This window comes from Diadema setosum, chromosome 10, assembly GCF_964275005.1.
Source record: "Diadema setosum chromosome 10, eeDiaSeto1, whole genome shotgun sequence".
Taxonomy (NCBI): domain Eukaryota; kingdom Metazoa; phylum Echinodermata; class Echinoidea; order Diadematoida; family Diadematidae; genus Diadema; species Diadema setosum.
The window spans coordinates 16,380,215-16,403,176 of NC_092694.1; the positions used below are offsets into that span (position 1 = coordinate 16,380,215).

The 22,962-nt window shown below is 37.9% G+C and overlaps 1 protein-coding gene across 1 annotated transcript; it reads right to left on the bottom strand.

The window, feature by feature from the left end:
- Positions 1 to 3,670: 3,670 nt before the first annotated feature.
- Positions 3,671 to 15,702, bottom strand: LOC140233804 (uncharacterized). The gene is made up of 7 exons (XM_072313898.1): positions 15,603 to 15,702; positions 12,677 to 12,817; positions 11,939 to 12,022; positions 10,149 to 10,424; positions 7,018 to 7,236; positions 6,015 to 6,087; positions 3,671 to 5,306 (listed from the first exon to the last, which is right to left on the bottom strand). Exons 1-7 carry the CDS (start codon positions 15,700 to 15,702, stop codon positions 3,671 to 3,673), a joined length of 2,529 nt encoding a protein of 842 aa, XP_072169999.1.
- Positions 15,703 to 22,962: the final 7,260 nt, after the last annotated feature.

Consider the following 22,962-nt stretch of genomic DNA (forward strand, 5'->3'; position numbering starts at 1 on the left):
AAACCTTATATCAAGAACCTCCTCTTTTATCTCCATATCCAAACGCTATTGAAGAGCGACTTGAAGCATGGAGCATCAAAGCCAGTAAAATGCTAAGTATCATGCTACGCATAAATTAGCACCACCCCTTCTCTAACACCTCCCTGATCTCTACATGACTTGAATAAAAGCCAAATAGCAGGCTTCATGACCACTTCATAAGAATTGTATGAAAATAGCTGCCTTATCACGATAATACGCACTGGTATTGAGCAAGTTTCATGGTCTTGATATGCTTTACAGTGCTGCAATAGGAATGTTGTAGCGATGAATGCAAGGACAGCGTACGCTGAAAGCAATTTTTTATACACAGAGCTTCAAAACAGAAGTTTGAATACACCTACAAACACACATAGTAATATAATTGAAGGGGTCGGTGCATTATAGTGTTAACCCACACTTTGGTGAAAAATGAGTTACATGCATTTACACCATCCTGAATCACTGCTCTATAATCCCTAAAAATGTCATCTTGAAATTTAAGCAATAAATTGGTTTTTAATGCAGGCATCTTTTTGCCCCGAAAATTAATCACATCTTATAGGCAGGAATATAATGCTAAGCCACACTTTTCAAGATGGCGACCTCCATGGTAGCAGACAGAAGGGTGTCATAAAAATATCTAAATCTGAACAGTGAGGAAACTTTTTCATCTACAAAAATAAGTGATTCTGATTCATAACATAACTTGTACTCTTCTGCCAGTTATGAAAATGGAGATGAGATAAACATTAATGAAATTTTAAGCATTTAATGAGTATTTTTTGTTAATTTTTGTACTGTTGGGGTTAGCACTATTTTCATGCTAATTCTACTGATCATGATATTTTTCGCCAGTTTTTTGTTTTTGTTGAACTTATCAGGAAAATACCACAATCACTGGTTTTAGGAGTATTTTAGCATTGTGCATTATGACCTATAAGAAAATTCATCAACATTCATGGTCTGTCCCAGCACCTTAAAGTTTCATTAGTGGGTTAGCACTTTATTCATGCTGACATTTTGCTTCAAAAGGAAAGCTTCCTCAAAATCAATCAGTCGTTAAATAACTGATGAAATATATTCAAATATAAATCTTTATTTGCTATGTGTGTTTTTTTCATCGAAATGGCTTATTGTAATAAGTGTATTGTCTCTAAATTTATGATTTTTTTTTTTCCCGATGCAATTGTGATCTGAAAACGTTCATACGGGTACAAAAAAAAAAATGTACGGATAGCTGGATGTTTTGACAAGTGCCTTATCTGTTTGTAATTCTTACAGAGTTAGATCACAAGTGAAAAAACATTTGAAATTGTCATTGATTAATTTGTAACTTCTTTTGAATAAAATGCAATTTTGCTATGCTTTCACAGCCGTATTTAGGGGGATTAGCCATAGACAGTAGAAAATAGATGAAAACAAAATGCATTCTTAATATCGATTAATTTACCTCAAATTTTCAAAAAAAAATTCCTGCCGCTGTCAATACAGTTGTGCTTCTTCCCTGTAGTTTCTTACATAACCGAGACACGATACTTACATGTTTAACATCCTTTGAAAGGATGTTACATTTATGATATAACTGCAAACATTATTTTTCAAATCTAACGCTGACGTATAAAATTCATAGTTCCATGTTGTTGATACCTCTATACGGTTTCTCAACTTAAATCAATAATAGGTGAAAGCAATCAAAGCGGACTTTAAAGCATCAATGCTGATAGTATAGTGTTGTTGTTTTTTTACGTAATTTAATTTTGTGAGTCAATAGCTCCCTTTTTTCCACTACTGAATTTACCCTTTAAACTCGGTATTTATCATGCATTTTTATGAAGAAGTCTCAATGTTGGAAAGAAAATGTATTTGCTGTATTCTGTTAAAAATTTCAGAGTTTTTTTTTTCCACAGGGTTGTTTAAAAGATTAATTTACAAAAAAGAAAGTTTCCTTCAAATTAATTTGGAGATTTGTGATCGATAAAACTATTGAAAGCATATAGATTTTTCACTTTTTCGTGTATGTTTTTGTCACCGTAACAGCTTTGACATGAGAACATTTTTTTTCTTGTTCCTAAATGATCTTCATGATCCAAATGTAGTCTGAAAACGTGCATATGGGGTAATGATGTATTTGTATAAACACACCAACTTGGTATAATACGTAGACTATTTTGGTCTTATTCGGCACATTGTATTTCAGCATGTATGGTCTGTGCGAATATACGAAATCTATAAGTGTTCAGACTTCCAAAGAGATTTTTTCCCAATTTTTAAAAATGTTCTTTTTATGGATTTTGGGCCATTAAGAGTTAGTCATTCATTTTGTATTAAGAACTTTCCTGCATAATTTCAAACAGCCTGCATTTACCAACGAACATGGGGGAGGAGGATTCATTGAGGCATGTACAGTCATAATTCTCATGCAACACTATTTTTTGGTAAATTCGTTGTCATACAAAGAAGGATTTTAGAGTACATTGGTGATTTTGATACCCTAAACAAGAAAACCAATCTAGCTAAACAAGAAAACCAATCTAGTTAAACAAGGCCTTAATGTCTACGTTATGGTATTTTATTCCCTTTAACAAAAGACATGATCATCTCTGGAATAATGTTGATATGTACCATTTTACTTTATTTTCTCTGATCTATACTCTAAATTTAAAATGCGTTATATGCATAATGCTGAAGAAGTGACTCTTTCCCTGCTTTTAAGTACCCCCCCCCCCCACACACACAAATCATATTATTATTTTGTATGACACTGAATGCTTTGTCTTTTAAAACTTGAATTGTTGAAATTGTTTAATATCCACATTTCAAGATGTCTTTATGTGTATATGATTATGTGCGCGTGTGTGCGTCTGAAATATATGCAAAGTTTGTCTTCATAATTCAAAGAGATTATACAATACAGACAGTTAAAAACAATTATATCTTATTTTGATTTCACGTCACAAAGGAGGGAAACTCAAATATTACATTGATTTTCCATTTTTAGCGAAGAGATATTGATATTTTGTGAGTTTTCAAAAAATAAAGAGTATTTGTATACACGACGGATTTGGCTGCATTAAAGTGCTAAGCCACAAATTCAAAATGTGACTTGAAAAATCCTCTTGAATCCACCAAAATATCAGTGTAGTAAATTTCCCCAAGACACTATTCAATCTTGAGTATGTAAAGGCTCATATACGAAAAAATTGGCCTTCTCGAGTCACTGACCTGATTTATGGATTTTTTCAAACTTTCAAAAGCGATTATCTCAAAATGAACATTGTGTGGGTTAGCACTATAATGCACCGACCCCTTCAATTTACATTTATTTGATGTGGCTTTTGCGTTTTATTTTTCGGTTTTCAGGTGATCTATCAATATACACTACGCATCTTAAAACAATAATGGCTTTCTCTACTTCCTTTGTGAATAAAGCTCAATTGGATTATCTGTTTGAATTTACCGAAAACATTACGGTCAAATTCTTTCATGTGCTCATGGTGGTGATAATCTATTCTCTTGATCTGTTTCAACTTGAGTTGTGATTCAGTCGTTTGGTCGTGTCGCGTGTTCCGTGCGTTCTGCAGATTTCTTCCCTGGCATACGTAAGAGATCACTGCTGAGAGAAGTTATGATACAGTATCAAACAAAGGGGTCAGTGACGGAGTGGATGAGGGTTCACGAGATCGTAACCTTCTTGTGAAGACTTGACGTCAGGTACAGAGTACTGGTGTCCAGAGGTGGAAGATCGAGCTCTCTGCATACCAGACTTCCAGTGATCATACGAGTGAGGTAAGCTCATTGCCTTTCCCCCCAGGTTACAGGCAGACGACAAGAGCTCATACCCGCTGTCGTCTTCATGGTTGCCGCGCTCAACCGATTTTCCCTGACAGGCCGATATTGTTTCATATTCACCGTAATCGAGGGAAGGACACGAGGGTGTTGGTTTGCGGACAGGCTTACTCCCTTTCGATTTGAAAAGTCTAGCAATCGTGTTGCGGACAAAAGCTTTATCCTGTGAGGGTTCAACTTTTGAAAGTGTTACTGGCTGGTATACCTTATCAGGCAGGAAGTCCGCAGATGAGTATACAGTTTCATCTTTACTATTGCAGCCAAGGATTTGTTGACCATTTGCAGAACGTCCCTTCTTCTTTCTTTTCCTCCCTTTCCAAAACTTATTTTTCTTTGGATTTGACCCATTCACTCCAGCAGTTTCCACTGAATTGCGACAGGTGTGATTATCTGAGTCACATTCATCGCTGTCAAGAGACTCGCAAGAGTTTTCAAAGGAAGGAGAATGTTTCAAATCTGTGGATTCACTCTTCTTGGAGCGGTCTATGGTGGCATATAGACTACTAACGTCGAGCTGACAGATATTTCTCGAAGATTCTGAAGTATCCAATCTCTCCCGATGGAGAATATCTTTCTTTGTAATACGCAGGTCACGAGCAGGCGTCTCATTGCAGAGGGTTTTACGCCATGATGAAGGCTTGTGCGGTAAGGCTTTACCAACCTTTGGAAGGGTCACTGACTGGCCGCCCTTGGCAGGCAAGAAGTCTGCAGATGAGTAAGTGTCATCTTTGCTATCATGGTCACGGCTTTCTTGATCATTTGTAGAGGGCGTCTTTTTCCTCCTTTTCTTCCCCTTCCAAAACTTAAGCCCATTTCCTTTTTGGCTCAAGCTATTCTCTGTAGCTGCTTCCGCCGATTTGACAAAGGAGAGGTCAACTGAGTCGCATTCACTATCGCCAAAAGACTCGTGTGGGTTTGCCGAGGGTTGGGAGAGTTTCAAATCTGTGGATTCACTTTTCTTGTTGCGGTCAATAGTGGCATAAAGACTACTAACGTCAAATCCGTTACCATCTCTCGGGGAGTCAGGATCCTTTGTTATCTCCTGCTGAGCACCTCTTGCCTTGCCTGTATCATTGGGGCGCGTTCTTGGAGCTGGAGTTGGAGCTGTTCGCGCCTTTTTAGTTTCACTCAAATTTGAAGTAGTGCAGGGCTCGTTGTCGTTTGAGGGTGCTTTGCCTCCGCCATCTTGTAAGAAATACAGACTGCCATTATTCTCTAGAAATGAATTTTCTTTGACAAACTCCTTCTCGCTGGTTTCCTTCCCGGAAGTCACTATTTCGGGGTCGGCATCCTCCCAGATGGGCGAAATGTTTTTCGACTGTGCCAATTGTTGGTTCTTCCCCTGAGTGTCCATTGATGGTGACTTTGTTATCCTATAACGTGCAACACGTGCCGCTTTTCTCATCTGAGACTGACGATTCTTCCAATACCATTTTAAGCTGTAAACCAATTGGGAGAAAACAAAATACAAAAACAACAACGACATTCAAATAGGTGTTCTGGCTGCACTATTCGTGGTTATATATCTATTACAAAAGTGAAATGTAATATAGCACATAGCAATGCTCATGTTGATAATGTTTATCTCTCAATATTCAAAAGGACAGAGATATATAATTCATCAACACAGACCGTGCATAATGGCTATTGTATAAAAATCATAAAATTTTGATAACGTACCTTTAGACTGACGTATAACTTGTGTTCAGTGCTAAGAAACAGAGGCAGCATGATTTATATAGACAGAACTATATAATGCACCGAACAATACATCATAGCGTGCTTGCAATTCAATACATTCACAGGTCATATAGGATGTAAAAGCATGATTACACATTGCCTAGAGATATCAGGGTAGATATACTTGTTGAAGATAAGATGGATTTATCTGCATTTCCTGAATAGGTAGGTTCACATGGCATTTAGTCCAAAAATAAAGCAAACAAAAAAGAGCAAAAAATACATACCCGATTTTTTTTGTGTGTTTCCTTGTTTTCTGTTTTTGTTCTATAGCTTTCTTTTTCATCGAGTTTACAATCATGTTGTAAAAACCTGTGAAGCTCACATATAGATGATATAAAGGGGAGTATTTTGACTCAAACACCAGAGTGATTTGTTCGTATTTCAAGAAAAAGAGGATCTCTTACCAAGCTGATGTCGCCAAAATAGCAGCCGACAGAGGAATGAGGATGCCAACGATCAGAGCTGTGATATTCACTCCTTGTTCAGGTGTGATATTCACTCCTTGTTCAGCTGAAATTAAGTAGGAATTGATAATTGCCTGAGCAAGGCGTGGATATCACCATTTTCATGACTTTTATTTCTATATTGGTGCGATCACTGTATATGTAGATGTATAGAATTACCATAATTTGATGAAAAGACAACCACTTTGATTTATGTTCTGAATATTTCTTTCATTATTACACTCTGATTTTTATATTTTACTCTCTGGTGCAGCTTTTCGTTTGATAATCATAATGACTTTCATAGGTACCCTTTGATCCGATAAAATCTCCACGAGAGTAAAAACATAATATCAATACACATGAGGATGAGTTAATGTACATTTCTACAATAAATGTATTTTTTCATTAAGTGAATTTCAGTTTAAAAAAAAAAGGAGTAGATATCATAAATGTCTGTTTTCATGAAATAGACTTTTGACAGGTTCGCAGTTAGGTTTCCGACCCCAATTAAGGGTGAAGAAACCTATAATTAAAGATAACATCTTCTTCCTTCTTCCTTCTCTATATCTGCTACAAACCCTCTAAAATCATTCATATTCAACTGTACCATCAACTTCACACAGCACACACACACACACACACACACACACACACACATACAAATATAGAATATTGTTGAAAAAAAGAAAAACGTGTGATATGAATACAACTGGAGAACAGACTTTTGATATGAAATATTGAAATGATGGTATTTTCCAGTGTTGAAAGATTGGTTTCGGTAAATAACGTCTTAAATATAAGACGTACCCTTAGACCGGGGGTGGGGGAGGGCACCTCCCTGCTTAAACATACGCATACTTTCACAGATTCTTGTGCGGCCTCATTTGGAATTTCTTCCCCCTGTTCTTATACCGATTTTGGTAGCATCACATCATCTTCAAAGGTCACAATTTATGATGGCGAAATTTACCTTTTATACAAACTGGCGTGAGAACAGGTGGATTGTTCGACTTGATGTTTGTCTCGTTGCTTGTGCAAGGCGGTCCATCCCGCGAGTCCAGGTGGAATCCAGTTGGACAGTCAACGGTGACAAGGGTCCAATTGCGACCTACTCTGATCGTCGTCTCTTTGTCCTGCGGTTCTACGAGTAACTTGCAGTCAGTCTGATTTGTTCTGTACACTATCAATTGGAGAAGACTACCATTGTAAAACTCAGCAAACACCTCAATTTGCAATGACTTTCAGCTTTCATCATAAAATAATCATTATAGCTTTGTTACAAATGACCAGAAAAATCGAGAGAAAAAAAAATGCATTGCGATAGTATACTTTCAGAATAAAGATGGGTGCCATCCTTTTAATAGGATCGCTTGGTTTTTGATACCTCGTCCATTTCAAAACCAGTAGGACTTTTCAACAAATTATAAACTTTGGATTTCTCTAGAATTACATGTCATGCTCTTTCAAATTTTAAAAGCGGCTTCTCATTATCTCATAAAAAATTTGGAAACCTGAAACCCCGTCTCAACAAAAACTATACGATTCCTTGAATTTCTACACATTTTCCAATCATAATTACATGAAATCCAATACTCCCAAAATCCACAATATTCAACGACATTCATTGCTATATCCCAAAGACACAATGGGGAGGGGGTCAAATGTGATCAACAATTGAAAAAAATATATATCTATATAATATATAATCTATCTATTGTGCTTTTTTATTACATCTCACTTTGTAATACATGTCGATATCTACATGACATTATCTCGCTATCTGCCACCACTACATTAACTATCACTTATTTTGTTGAAGCCGATCGAGGTCTGTCACCTTCATAGAATGTGTGCACTGTGAAAACACACACGCAGAACCATGAGACATTTACGTTGCCCTTGGGTATCACTTGTTCTTCCTTTTCGACTAAAAAATTTCGAAATATTCTAAAAACTGTGCACAAGGGGGGGGGGAGAAGTGGAGGGGATACTCCTTCAATATTCTCCCTCTCTGTCCTGAGTACACAGTGACCACAAGTGGAAAATAAAGAAATTACAGATAAAACTTGAATTCTCTGATACTTGTTCTTTTTTCCGTAGTTTCTGATTGAACTTTTTTAAGCATTCCGTAAAAATATGTACACCCGATTGTTGAATTTGAGTTCCATATAAATGAAAAAGTTCCTTCGTGTTGGTGGTGCAGGAAAACCCTCCCTTCACTTCAAGAGTATACATAGACTTAAACACAGATTTGATTTGATTTGATTTCGTTTCATTTCTGCAATTCTACAAAGCAATATCATAACGTAATAATTTTCGAAAATTAATCATACATTGAACGAAGAATGAACATAAATTATGTATAATTATGTACCAATCATAAAATGTAATACGTAAATTGTCGTCATACACTAGCAGTGGACAATCGTTCATTCTTCAATCAAATCATATAAGGAACAAATTGCAAGAGGCCGCCATCCTAGCAAAAGCTTGATTTCGATCACCCCCCCCCCCCCCCCAAAAAAAAAAGTCTGGTTAGTTACAAATCATTTCATTACGGGTGGGGTGGATAAAAGATGCATCAGTGCGAGGTTGCGTTGGGGTGTGTGTATAAAGTTGCAATTTTGTAATAAAGCCCCGTCTTAACAGACCTTCTCCCCTGGTGCGCCCGAGCGCGCCCGGGTGCACCCGGGGAAGATAATCATTCCACAGATTCCATGAAACACAGAATACCCCGTTTTAACAGGTATTGCTCAAAAACCTTCCCCGGGGAATACACGTTCTCAATAGTCCCGTCCACAGACCTTCTCCGGGCGCGCCCGGGTGTTCGCCGGCGAAGATTGCATTCCGCAAATTCCATAAAACACGGGTTAACCGCCAAAGTGTCCCGTTATAACAGGCATTGCTCGAAAACCTTCTCCGGGGAGGATACACTCTCCTCGACCAATCACATTACAGGTACGCTGAAAATGAAGCATTTCACATGCACATCATCGTCATTGCACTAGCATGTGGTTGAGTACTAATGTACAAGTGTGTACTCCTGCTGACACAGGCATGTTGGAACTATATCTATCGAGGCGTTTCAATATATATTAGACAAACTGTGTTTCCTTAAAATGTGTTTACTGTGAAAGCACCTTTCTTTTGTCTTTTCATAATGATCTTTCAAAAAAAGTAAAGAAAGAAGAAGTCATGAAATCAACTACAGGTTTTTATCACAGCACGTCTATTACTATATTGTGCAACCCGCAGAATTCGAGGAGTGTTACGACTGTTTACATAATACACAGGACGTGTTACAAAAAGCATTTCACACTCTACAAACTGAATCTTTGAATGTTTTCATTTTCGAACTACCTCCAACAAAATTGTACTCTCTCCAGCTATTGCTCATATCAGTGCCAGTGTTACATATATGTGATATATATATTTTTAAAACTATATTAAACATCAAAAGCAGGATTTTTTTAACACCTAAAATTATTACTAGTACGTGAGTACACATACATATGTAAACCCAATACGTCTGGTCGTGCTATTAGGAATACATAGAGAGAGTTCGTGGATTTGCGATGGTCACGTGACGCCTCGGGGGAAGGTTCACCCCGCGAGCGTCTGAACAGACATTATCGCGGGGTAGCCCCCGGCGGTTCGCCCGAGGCTACCCCGCGTCTACCCTGGTCGATCGATGGGTGAGGTTTCACCCGAGGCTACCCCGAAGCTACCCCGCGGCTACCCCGAGGCTATCCACTGAGTTGCGTCTTAACAGACACAGGGGAAGATTCTTCACCCGAGGATACCCCGAGGCTACCCCGCGGCTACCCCGAGCCTGTCCACTGTGTTGCGTCTTAACAGGCACAATCTTCTCGGGGAAGATTCTTCACCCGAGGCTACCCCGAGGCTACCCTGCGTTTTGTGGCCTGTTAAGACGGGGTATTAGAATGTTATTATCATTTCTGCTCTTTTTTGTCCGCATCTGCTTTTGTTAGGCATTGACCCCTAATGGAGAAGACGTTACTTAATAAATTTGAGATCGATTTGATATAAAACAACAGAAGAAAGTACCTTCCCACGTATGGATCTACATACCTGACAGTGAACTATTTTCCTCGCATGTCTGGTTTACGACTTCTACACGTGGTATGTCACATTTGGTGTCCGCAATCTTTCCATCTAGCGAGAAAGTTTCAGGGTCTTGGCTTACACAAAAGCAGCTGCTGCAATCTCGTGAGAAGCCCGCGAAGTCTTGAGACTGAGTCCGACAATACTCAATGCACTCGTTGGCGGTGCTGGCGTTCTTCAACTGAGCTTTCACTCGTCCTATCCACACTGCGTCCTCCTTGTAACATCCGGTGTAACGGCTCTCTATCCACATTAAAAAAAAATGCAACTAGAAATGTCGCTATGGCGACTGGTATACCTCCGCCATAATGCATGGTTCTCCGAATAGGTCTATAGCACAATGTCTTGACAATGTGTGATGACAGTTTCACATAACTGGCAAAATATTAAAATGACAGGTTTGTCACAAATGCATTGAGTGTTCACTTTCCTTGTACTAGGTTTATTTGGATGAATGGCTATACTGTCTAAGAGTGCAGGTATTTCGGGACTTGAGGATTTGTACCCAACTTTTGACCCTTTTATAAGTTAATGTGTATAATAATTGAAGGGGTCGGTGCAATATAGTGCTAACCCACACAATGTTCATTTTGAGATAATCGCTGTTGAATGTTCGGAAAGTCCATACATTGTGTATTGATAAAACATGAATGCATGCATTTTTTACCATCTTATTGGTTGAATTCAAATATGATATTTTCACGGAGGTTAGAGTGAAGTATAAGGATTATGAAAATGCATGTAACTCAATTTTGACAGAAGTGTGGGTTAGCACTATATTGCACCGACCCCTTCAATTATGTATGAGTTCGCCCAATCATACATATTATACATGCCAAGTTTTATAAGGATACCTCTCAGTTTTTGTTTTTTTTTTTTAGATACGCTGTCCACAAAATTGATTACGGACGGAAGAACGGACGGACGGACGGACAACCCGAAAACATAATGCCTCCGGCGACACTTCGTGGCGGAGGCATAAAAAAAAAAATACCGTATAACGCGGGAGCAACATGTTGTTTGGTGTACGCAGGCAAAGGAAAGTCAAGTCATCCTTTTCATAAATCAGCTCACTACCATGCTTACAGTCCACATGATGCAACCAACCTATATTTGTTGTCTTGTTTTTCACAGATTAATGCCTCATCATAAACAATTGCTATCAACCAAACTATGAAAAAACGATTACCAATCCAATTTACAGCTCACTGAGATACCGTCTCAACTTATACTCTTGTTTAGAATAATCTTTCTTAGTTCGAGATAACAGAATAATTTCTTATTCTATAATTGATGTTATATTCACAACCTGTTTTCTTTTCGATGCAAATTATGTTCTAGCTCGGAGGGATCAGTTTTCCTCCTCATAAACGAACTTGGATAAACCAAATATTTTTGGTTTTAGGATAGCTGCGTATAGAATCCTCAAAATGATAAGGAGATGGGCTGAAATAAGAATCCTCCGATTATAAAAATTATTGATGTCATTATTTTTGCCATTCCAAGAAAAAAATGATCAGTCTTGTCGTTGTCATCCTTTGGGAATCGCTTAATGCCCATCTACCCAAATTTTCTTGTTGTTTGTTGTTTTTATTGTTTTTGTTTTTGATGTTGTTGTTGTTAAAATTGACGTATATGCTACTCGTGATAGAATGAACGAGGACATTGTCACCCAGAGTGCAAGATGTGGTGAGAAATATCTCTTTGAAAATGTATGATGAGTAAATGGAATAATTTTCTGCAGAGTGTATACGCACCGGGACATGCTACCCAGAGTGATCTGCCATGACACAAACGACGAGGTCGGTTGAGTCGATTGAAAAGCTCACAGTCTGCGTCACCTGTTCAGAAATAGCAACATTTTCTGAAAGCATTGTTTGTCTCAAGTTCGAATTCTGAATTCAAATCGTCACACACAACTTACAATGCTGCATAACACAGAAGTACATTAATGTGAAGTAAACATCTCCATTTGATCATCTATTGACTTCATTTTCATTGATATACCTAATATAATATACAAGATAATTCGATCATGCAATTTAAAGGACAAATATATATATATATATATATAGAAGTATTGGAACAAGTTCACTCGGTTGACAGCAGGTTCATCCGTATTTATTGCTACTCGGAGTTTCATGACACCTCCATGAGGCGCAATCATCAGGCAATTGCCTGATGATTGCGCCTCATGGAGGTGGCATGACGCCTTATGGCATTACGCCTCATGGATGAAACTCCGAGTATCAATAAATACGGATGAACCTGCTGTCAACCGAGTGAACTTGTTCCAATACTTCTGTCTAAAGCTCTTCCTTTGAGGATATCGAGCACTCTTCATAGAAGGATAGAATCACCAAGTGTATACATACACACACACACACACACACACACACACACACACATATATATATATATATATATATATATATATATATATTTATTCATTTATTTATTAATTCGTTTTATTTATGGGTAAGGGGATGGTATACCTCCGATGCAAAGAAGAGACCCGTTGTCATCTCTCGGTAGCGCGTCTCCTCGTCGGAAGCCAGGCTCTCCGCAGCTGACCACGCCTACTTTATAGTCGGTGGGTAATCCGCACTTTGTGCTCCATGCACCATCGTTGCCAACTTTTGCCAATTCAGTATTTATTGTATGGAGAAGCATGGAAATGTTAAAAATACAAAATTGGCCCTCGCACATCTTTGCAAATCATACGAATAGCTAACACATAAAAAGAACGTCAAAAGTGTAACGAACTATTCTAGTTGTAGAAACGGATGAGAATGTTATCTTCAAGTTTTCGCATTCTTTGGGGATACGGTGATTCGATACCATATAGTGTGACGTTTATTCCGTTAGGGAAACATATACAAAAGTCTGAAAGCATATCTGGGATACAATGTTTGTACTGCGAACCAGACGAATTCTCGCGTTAATTAAAAAGTGCAATAAATCAAGACAGATGGATTGCAGCAACAGCTCTTGAAGACGGTCAAGTGAGATGCTTTGACATAAAGAGAATGAGATAGAAGGAGATACAGAAATCCCTTGTAAGCTTTAAGTGCCGTTTGGAACAGAAACACCATAGCTACGATATACACACTTGTCAACCTCCCCCGGCACAAAAAGGTGGTACAATTATTGTCGACGAAATGACTGATTTTGTAACGAAATAGGCCATGCGACACTTGGCGCTCCATACAATTTGTCCATGGTTTAAACCATGGTTTTAATTGTACCACCCCCTTGAATTCGGGCCAAAGGATCCATGAGATCACTCCATGATTGTGAGAAGCTCTTACATGTCTTATGCACGTTTTAGAGAGCTGGAAGAATAAGGCGTGTGGGATGTCTAGAATATCAAAACTTAAAAGACATGATGGAATAGGATTGTGGTGTACCATTGGAAGCTTTACATAATACAATCTAAAGCTTCCAATGTAAGCTGTAATGTATGTAAACCTTCTACAATATATATCTATATATCACCTTCAATATATTATATTTAAGGTGATATATAGATATATATTGTAGAAGGTGAAGGCCCTATAATCGGATAACACGTTTTGTGATAACACACAAAACTTTGATGGTGAATATAATGTATAGGCTTGGTTGTACATTTAAGGTACACAGTTGTATGTACATACATTTTGTATTCCAGATGCAATTTGTTATCAATGGAGAGTCAGGACATTAAAGACATTAAGAGTTGACATACAGTTTTACGAGACTGCTAGCCATGTGAATAAGTTTCTATTGGTTTTCAAACCACGCCTTGACGCATTTCGAAAGGAAAACTTGACGCCAGAGTCATGAAGAAAGCGTCGGTTAATTGAGCTAGTGGAAACTGATGAGGATGGCAGTGATCATTAGCCATTTTTGCCATTACATACATGTACAGTATTTAGAAAATTACATCATCACGTGGATGATGGGAGATATGTTTTTAACGGTACTAATATCAACTCTGGACTTATCAGAGTTTGCTACTTAGCGCATTAATCTGATGGGCAAAGGGGAAAAGAAAGAATGTAAGTGTATGCTCACTCCAACAAACTTTTATACGTTTGCAAAAAGCAACAACAACAACTGGAAACAAAGTTGCGACATGGATTGTCATGAATCGCACAAGATGTGAGGGTGGACTTGATAACCAAGTGGACAGTTTAGTGCTTTGTCTGCGTAATAAAGTTTGTTGTCAGCTTGAGATATATCTCTGGTTACGAGTATCACAAAAGCATTACTGGAACTTAAGTCCCCGCTTCCTAAACCGGTCGTCCGTGAAGCTCTTATGCGAGGGCCGCGATGTCCGCCCAAAATAAGATGAAAAAGATACATATCTTTTGAACTAACTATGGGCCTCAAAAACATTATATGGGAGCAAAGGTGGGCATGTGATTGAAAATGTTGCGAAGCACGGTCTTAGAGAGTGAAATGTAAACGCAACGCTTGACGTGGTCAAAGATAAAATCCACTTTGCCCTGTAGTTGCACGAGAGATTATGCATACTAACATAATCAATAAGCACCTATTTTAACAATCTATAACTCTTGAACGGACGGTCCGATGAGCCTCAAGTTTCACTCACGGTATTCTTGCCATGCTTTCAAAATACCATGAAGACAATTATGATTGGGAACTCGAGGTCCAAAGACTGGTACTTCCTTGGCTCTGAAACTGCATGGACTAATCAATCATCATGACGTGGTGGGTAACGGCATTGAATCTTACATTTTACAGGACCTATCCAATCGTGCAAGTTATAACTATCAGCAGGGTCAGCCATCCCCCTTTTTGAAAAGAAATTTTGTGCTTATCTGCAGGTCCTTTGCCTTCCTGAGGAGAGTTTCTCCTGAATTTCTGAGGTGGATGACGAAATTTTTTATTTTGTTGCAGACTTTACTGATAGTATATGGAAATATCTATTATGCCATAGCTCACAACTCTTAAAACGCTATAAGCCTACTGAACCATGTGGATGTCAATTTTCTCCAGATTTTCGGCATTTCGAAAATGATATCGAAATCAGGCATAACTGGAATCAAACGACCTGCGAACAAACTGAAACCTTTCAAACATAAATTTTGAAATGAACTGAATCAAATATTGAATCTAAAATGACAAGTAAGATGAAGGTAAAGGATTGTCTAATTATTACAAATGCAAACTTAGGAAGTGGTAGTGATTCTGCATGGTCGCTGACCACTTGATATGGTACTGCATAGCATTTTACTGCAACAGGATTTCATCAGTGTATACCACTTGGAGGAAAATTCCCAGGACAGGGCTACAAGAAATATCTGAATCCCTTGATACTTCTTAACACTATTGTTTCCTTCCTGTAAGAAAGAATCCTCAACTTAATTTTTTTTTTGCAGCGCCATAGAGTTAAATGAGACAAAATCTTACCGTCCTTTGCAGAGGATACTGCAGCTGCACACCCAAGAACCAGTACAAACACTCTTTCGACGCTGAGCAGACACCAAGTAGCTTGTGTTTTGATGGCCATCTTAAACTGAAAGCAAAGGCAGATTCCTCTCAGAGTTTCATAGGCTATTACCGCGTCTGTCCCCTCTTTGATACCGAGGCTCATTGCTATGATTAGATAAATACACTGAGCGGCGGAGACGGTGCAAGGACGCTTCACCTTTTACCAAGGAGAAAATACGTGATTCCGCGCACGACACTATTGTTTTGGATACCGAGAGCACCATAAACATTGGACGCGCTGAGAAAACCAATCCTAAGGTTACCATTATATCTGTTGATATACCCTTCAAGTTTCAGTTTCCATCTTTGACATTAATCTTGTAAAGTGTCATGTAAACAAGTCCTTGATATCACATTACTGTGATCGTCCTTGTTCTTCAGGAAAGCTGCAGTGGACATCCCCCCCCCCCCCGTGCTCTCTCCTTCTCAAAAGCTATACCTCTTTTTCACTTTTAAATGCTGTCAACTTGAGTATGCCCAGGGTTCAATAATTATACAGACTCTTCGAGACACCGACGTATAAAAGACCGAGGGTCCGATAAAGCGAAATTCCTTCATAAGATACCTACGGATGATTTTCAGCGTCTTACACTGAACATTCATTTAAGAAAAAACAATAAAACACCTTAATTGGTTTAACTTGGTACATAGTCTCGGAACTTACAGCGGCAAGGATAAGGAATGGAAATGTTTTCAAAATCCATAACTTATCGCAATGAACGAGGAGAACGACATTACAGCTTCGCCTAGGGACGCATGCTTCAGAATTAAGCAGAACAAAAGCAGAAAGCACGCAGAAACTCTACACGTGAAGTTGTTAAGCAAGCAATATCAATTACGTTCAGATGGTGACCCTTATCCTCGAAGATAGGCTACAAACTAGCCTCGAGATAAGTTCATGGGGCGCCAAGTGACGAGCAGTCGATTTCGTTTCGAAATTAGTCATTTCATTGACATCGTGTCAAAAACGTACAAAGGACAGGTCAAAACGCCAATTTGGATCGATATTCATTCGCTATCCCCCAGGGTACTTTCGAAAACCAATACACCATCAGCGCAGGCTTCTATAGGTTTTCCAAATTTTAAAAACCAGTTTCGAAGATTCATTATTCAAGTTTTCCCCGAGACGCACACAGAATGCAAATCCTAACTTTAATTTAGTTAATCCTAATCATAATTCGTTTTTCGTCAACGATTTTCAAAGACATCGCATTCAAAATCGTCAAGCGTCATTGAAATTCATTCCTGCCGCCCATTGGCTGGCGAATGTATCTTTTTCGCACAATTTCATGATTTTTTTTTCTTCAAACAAATGAGTCTGATGGTATTGATCTTTTATTGTGAGGGTGAACGAATTCTAAGCCGGCATTATCAGAGAACATTAAAAACTTCCTAATAGACAATCTGTAATCATGCGGTGACAACATCTGGACTTGAGCTGTTTTGCTTCCTGATTTTGTGTTATTGCATCTCATGTATGAAACAAACTTCTTCTTTTTTCAACATTGAAACAGGCAAAGGCATAGTGCATGCCTTTTATTTTTTACATTAAAACGGGGTTGAAGTCTACACACATGTAAAATCCTCCTCCTTATGCGTCTGGAAATCGTGGATCACTGTTTTCGTTTGTGTGACAATACATTTGTTTGTTTCCGTGTGTGATTTAATTAGGGTGTGTTTGTACATGTGCATAATGTGTGTGTGTTTGTGTGAGTCTGTGATTTGTGTGTGTGAGGGTTTGGTACACTTTTGTGTACGTTACTCCTAAATGTGAGAAAAAAAAAGTTAAAGGTTGCACGCAAAATGAAATAGTTTAAAAATCACGACAGGAGAGATACAAAATAAATTCGAAGGAAAATTTGACGAAAATGATCTCTAAAAGACAAAATTGTTTTTTCTTGTTATGAGTGCAGCGAGTGTGACCAAGGAATTTGAATGGCAAATGACAAGAACGTGTGAAATTGTTAATAACAAATTTAAATAGACTTTTAAAAAAAGATGGACTAAGACGAATTTGAAACTAGGATTGGCATATTCCAGATTTCTCGGAACGAATTTAGACTACAAATTGATTAAATTGAATGAAAAAAGTTTGAAAATGAATAGGGAAACCAATATAAAGACATTACCCGTCAGCGAAAGTGTGCATCAAAGCTCGTTGGTATCGTCACACCCCATTTGACAGTTTTCAGCTCTGTGTGCCTACTTGTGTGTTATCGGCCTCCCGTACAGAGATCATTGATAAAACTTTACACCATTCGTCACATGAATCTCCCAATAGATTATACGAATTGGGTCAACCTTCCCAATGTAGGCCTACATAGTCTGGCCACGCTACCATGTCTTTAACTTGACAGCATAGTCTGCTCTCGCTTCCGCAAAGTTTTGGTTTCAAATTAGACAATAGTTTGATGTCTAGAATAATCCTGTCAAGGATGTTTAATTACCACTAAATATTTTCGTTTTCTAAATATATATGATAGTAAAACAGCACTTAACTGAATCCTCCTTCAGAGAACATGATGAATGTAGCATTAGTCTTAATCATATGGTTAGTGGCAAGTGGAAGGCATTATGTAGGCCTACCTTTCGTTTAAAGAAAAAATACATTTTAGCGGTCAACTACTTCGACATTAAAAATTTCATCAATCAATAGCCGCGCACATGGAATTGACTAAGATTTTAAAATTTCCTGCCTTAAGAATTCAATGTGACAATTTTCTGACCCTCCCCTGATCCTGTTTTTATTTTTGTATTCATAAAATGTACTGTGACTGCTGTTTTTTAGGTAAATTTCTAATTCAAAGGGCCATTCAACAACGAAATTATGAAAATTCAACAAAATTAAAGCATATCAATAGATCGAACAAGATTACATGTACATCTTATATCCCGATTTCAAAATGTTTCGTTTGCAATAATACGAGAGGCAATATTCATTTAAAGGCAGCGTATAGTTTTGGTTGAGACCTACTTCAGTTTTAATATTCTTTGTTGAGATAATGAGAAACCTCTCATGAAATATGAAAGAGCGTGTAATTCCAAGGATTCAACATTTATTTGATGAAAACCGGTTTTAGTATGGCTGAAATCTCCAAAAAAGGACATTCCTGATAAAAAAACGGGACCCACCTTTCATTAGGATCGTTTCTTTTTACTTCTCTTTTGTTGTCTCAGCGATTCCAAAACTGATTTTCAGCGAATAAACTTTGAATTAATTCTAAAATGGTATGCTCTGCACTTTTTCATAAGTGGTTTCTTGGTTTCTCACAAAAAAAAGTAAAAAGCCCAATTTTCACCCCCAGCAATACTATACAATTCCTTTAAGCTGCCAAAGACGTATGTATTGCAGTGGTGGATCCAGAGGTGGGCGCAACCGGCGCACGCCCCCCCCCCCCCTTTCATTTTTCGTTAAAAACAATATAAATAAAAATAAAAAATAAAATGAAACCTAGAAGTGGGACCAGAAATATTAGGTGGGCCCCTCCCCCCCCCCCCTTTACAGAATTCCTGCATCCGCCCCTGCATTGCAATCACATCGGGCAGGGGTTTCTCTCTCGCTATATACATTGTGGAAAAGCCAAGCGTATACATTACAAAGTCTTGTGTATGTATATATACTAGCAGTGCTCCCGTTCGTTATTCATAGCACTTTGGGCGGTTTCATGCACTAATAGAAGGTCCTGTTGTTGGGGAACAGTTGTGTTACTCTTGGGCAGTTTAAATAAAATGAATTGAAATTGAATTGAAATAGAATTGGGGAATTCATGTCCCTCTTTTCAACAGGTTAGACTCGGTCATCCACTTGCTATGAGCTACAGAGCCTTATATTTTCTACAATTGGATATTGCACTGCGGTGTCTTTTATTTGTCTCCGTCTTCCCTATAAAACAACATTCCGCCCAAAGCAACAATGTTTATCAAATAAGGAAGAAGGAAGTAAGTAATATTGAAAACAAAAGAAACCAGAAACCACCAACTTTCACTTGCATTTTCAGTGAGAAAAATATATGTATCAACATAAGGACAATACATTCCCCATTAAGGTTTATGCATTCACAGAGGGTTGACCGCGACCTCATTTTCTTTCCATTCTATGGCAATCGAATGAGTATATAATGTGCTTAGATGATTATATTCATGTCACATGAGTTTCATCATCATCAAGTAAATCAGTATTTAAACAATGTTTCCTTTGTCTCTGTCTTTCTCTCTCCCTCTCTCCTCCTCTTCATCCTCATCCCCTGCCTTTATACGTGCGGATTGTCTATAGGTCGGGCTTTTTACACTTGCAAACTTTTGCTTAGTCCCATACGAACGGTGGGGCTGGGGGGGGGGGGGGGGGCTAGCTCCACCGTTGGTACTGGACTTTCCTTAGCCCGCTTTCTCTTTACACTTGTTTTTGCCAAAGTGGGCTAGCCCAACCGATGATCCCTTACTATCTGGCCCTGCAAAATAGCAGGGTTACAAGCGAGTGTAAACAGAACGAAAAAATAATCCGGGGCTAAGCGACGGAGACGAAGTCCGACCCCCACTGACCAATCAGAAACGAGGTAATCAAGTGTTGCCGGTGCGTGCGTGTACTTGTACAGTGCACAGCGTAATCATGAATATTCATGTTGTTTGGAAAGTACGGGAATAAGAAATACGAGTGTAAAAAGGTCAATTTTCTCCTTAGCCCAGGACAAAAGCTTGGTACGGGATTTATTGGCGTGTGTAAAAAGCTGAAAAAATTGGTACGGGACTAACGATAGTCCTGGGTCAGAGAAAGTACGGGGTTAAGAAACACACTTGTAAAAAGGGCTCAAGTGGCTATTGACAGAAAATTGCGTTTTATTGTTAAAACATTTGAGACATCTTATCTCTTAGAGCTATAGTCCATAGATTGTGAAAATGAAAATGCGGCATTATAAGCTTTGAGTAGATCATTTGTACCTATTTCATAGAATACTGCTTTTCTGCTTATGGACTGGGATAAATAGCTTTATCCACCTTTACAGCGGGCAGACGGCCTCCGTTTGTCATCTTTACCAACAGGTGCACGTTCCGGCTTCCGGCTTGTATAGCCCTATATTGTAGTCATAATGATTAATGTAATATCGATTACAAATGTAACATCTTTTAGATTAACCTTAAATATAAGGGGGAAAAAGGTGTACCCTGAATGTAATGACTGAAGAGCCGAAAATATGATACCAACTGTACATACCATTATTATTATTATTATTGTTATTATTATTATTATTATTATTATTATTATTATTATTTATTCGACCAGGTAAAGAATATACATATCATAAACATTAAAAACATGAAACAAAAACCAGAATGAACATTACAAAGGATACACTGTACTGTACACGTTACACAAAATGAAAATGAAATGAATGGAGACTACATGAGGGTCAGGGCAAACAAAAGTAAATATATTTACTATTGCCCATAGGCATGTGAACCCACACATGTTGCCCCTAAGAAACATTTAACAATCATTAAAAAATTATCCCTCAACCCCCGCTCCCAACCCCTTAACACCATAGCCCATATCAAACTTCAAAGCATAAAAACACAATACAATTCCAATATAATCATTCAACCACTGACTTCGTTTATAAAAATATATTCATATATTAATTTCAAAAACTGAAAAAAAAATACAACTTCAACATAAACGTAGGAGATTCCTGGATTTCCGCCCGACCCCAAACCCTAAACCTTTAACCTCTTAAAACAGTCATCATTGTCGTCAGCATAAAAGTGAAAATGAAGCACATGCATACAAATCAAAACAAAACCTATCACTCAATGTGATTAATACCCCATCAAACACCGAGAAAGTAAACTCAGCTAACAATTAATTTGTTTACTGTTACCATAACAACTCAATGTTCAACATGAACAAGGATGAAATTTGCACACCCACATATCATAACAGTCACATACCCCGAATTTCAAATCAATTGCCCAAAATCTGAGAAAATTAACTGAAATCACATTATCATATGATTATAATAGTAACTTTTAACCGTAAAAATGTAAAAATCGATGATCAACCCAATATCATGTAATAATATTTTACCCTATAGTGCATAACCTGATTCATTCTTAACACTAGGTTATAGCATTAAAGGTTAATATCACATTAAGAGTTATAAGATTTAGGGTTGATATTCCATTTATTACTAAAAGTTGATGTATTAAGATTCGATATTACATTTAGGCCAAAAGTTATTACGTAGGATTGATTTGGTCAGTACATTCATGGTTAAACATTAATACATTTAGAGTCGATATTTCATTTGGTGTTAGAAGTAATGACACTTAGGAGTGATAACACATTTAGTGTTGTTTTTACATTAAGACGATAACATACCGTTTTCACGGTCTTACCGATGACGAGATGTAGTCCTACTTCCGCATCGAATCGTCTGTTACATCCAGTGGCAATTTTCGTCATGCCGAGATCCAGTATGTGCTTTCGGACAGAGGGTAATTGGCGTGGAGTCTGTAGTGAACCGCCGAAGTGTTATTCAATCCGTAGGTGGTGCTTCACGGCATATACGTTTGGAGTCCCTTTGAAGGGGCTCTATCTTGTTTATACAGTCGTACTTTCGCACTTCGGACATGTGAGGTATTGCGGTTTTCGACCCAAGTGATGTGGTTGCAAATTGAATGTACCGAAGGCAATGATATTCCAGTGTGTTTATTAAAGTTGTATTCAGATTATCTGTGTCTGATACAACAAAGAGTTATTTCTTTATCATTATAACACCCTATACAGACTGGTTTAATTACTGATATATTCTAATCACATACTCTTCTTTAATACTTGTTTTTCTTTTTTTTTCAGTGCATTAGGTCTAGCTTTGTCAGGCAAACCAAACAAAGCATGAAATGATGTTCTAAAACTGCATTTCGTGTATTGAAATCTATTGAGCACGTTTAGATGGATGGAATGTTTTGTGCCTAGATTCAGAGAAGAAAAACACGCACGTTAAATCAAGTATCAAGCTTTAAGCATTAGTGATAACACATTTTAGTTTAAAGGGATTGTACAGTTTCGGTTGAGACCTAACTTCAGATCTCTAACATTTTTTGGTGAGATAATGAGAAACTTTCCATGAAATATGAAAGAGCGTGTAATTTTAAGAGAATATCGCGTTTACTTGATGAAAATTGGTTTTGAAATGGCTGAGCGATCCTTATATACTGTGAAACCCAGCTTTTATTACGATCGCTTTGTTTTAGTTTGTTTTTGGGTGCCTCAGCCATACCAAAA

Bases quoted from the DNA above. Each gene is read 5' to 3' on its own strand.
- LOC140233804 (XM_072313898.1), bottom strand. From the start codon at position 15,702: ATGGCCATCAAAACACAAGCTACTTGGTGTCTGCTCAGCGTCGAAAGA. The intron at 12,818-15,602 runs GTAAGATTTTGT...AATTGGCAAAAG, and splicing joins AGTATCCTCTGCAAAGGACG to TTGGCAACGATGGTGCATGG. The intron at 10,425-11,938 runs GTGCGTATACAC...TAATGTGGATAG, and splicing joins ACTCTGGGTAGCATGTCCCG to AGAGCCGTTACACCGGATGT.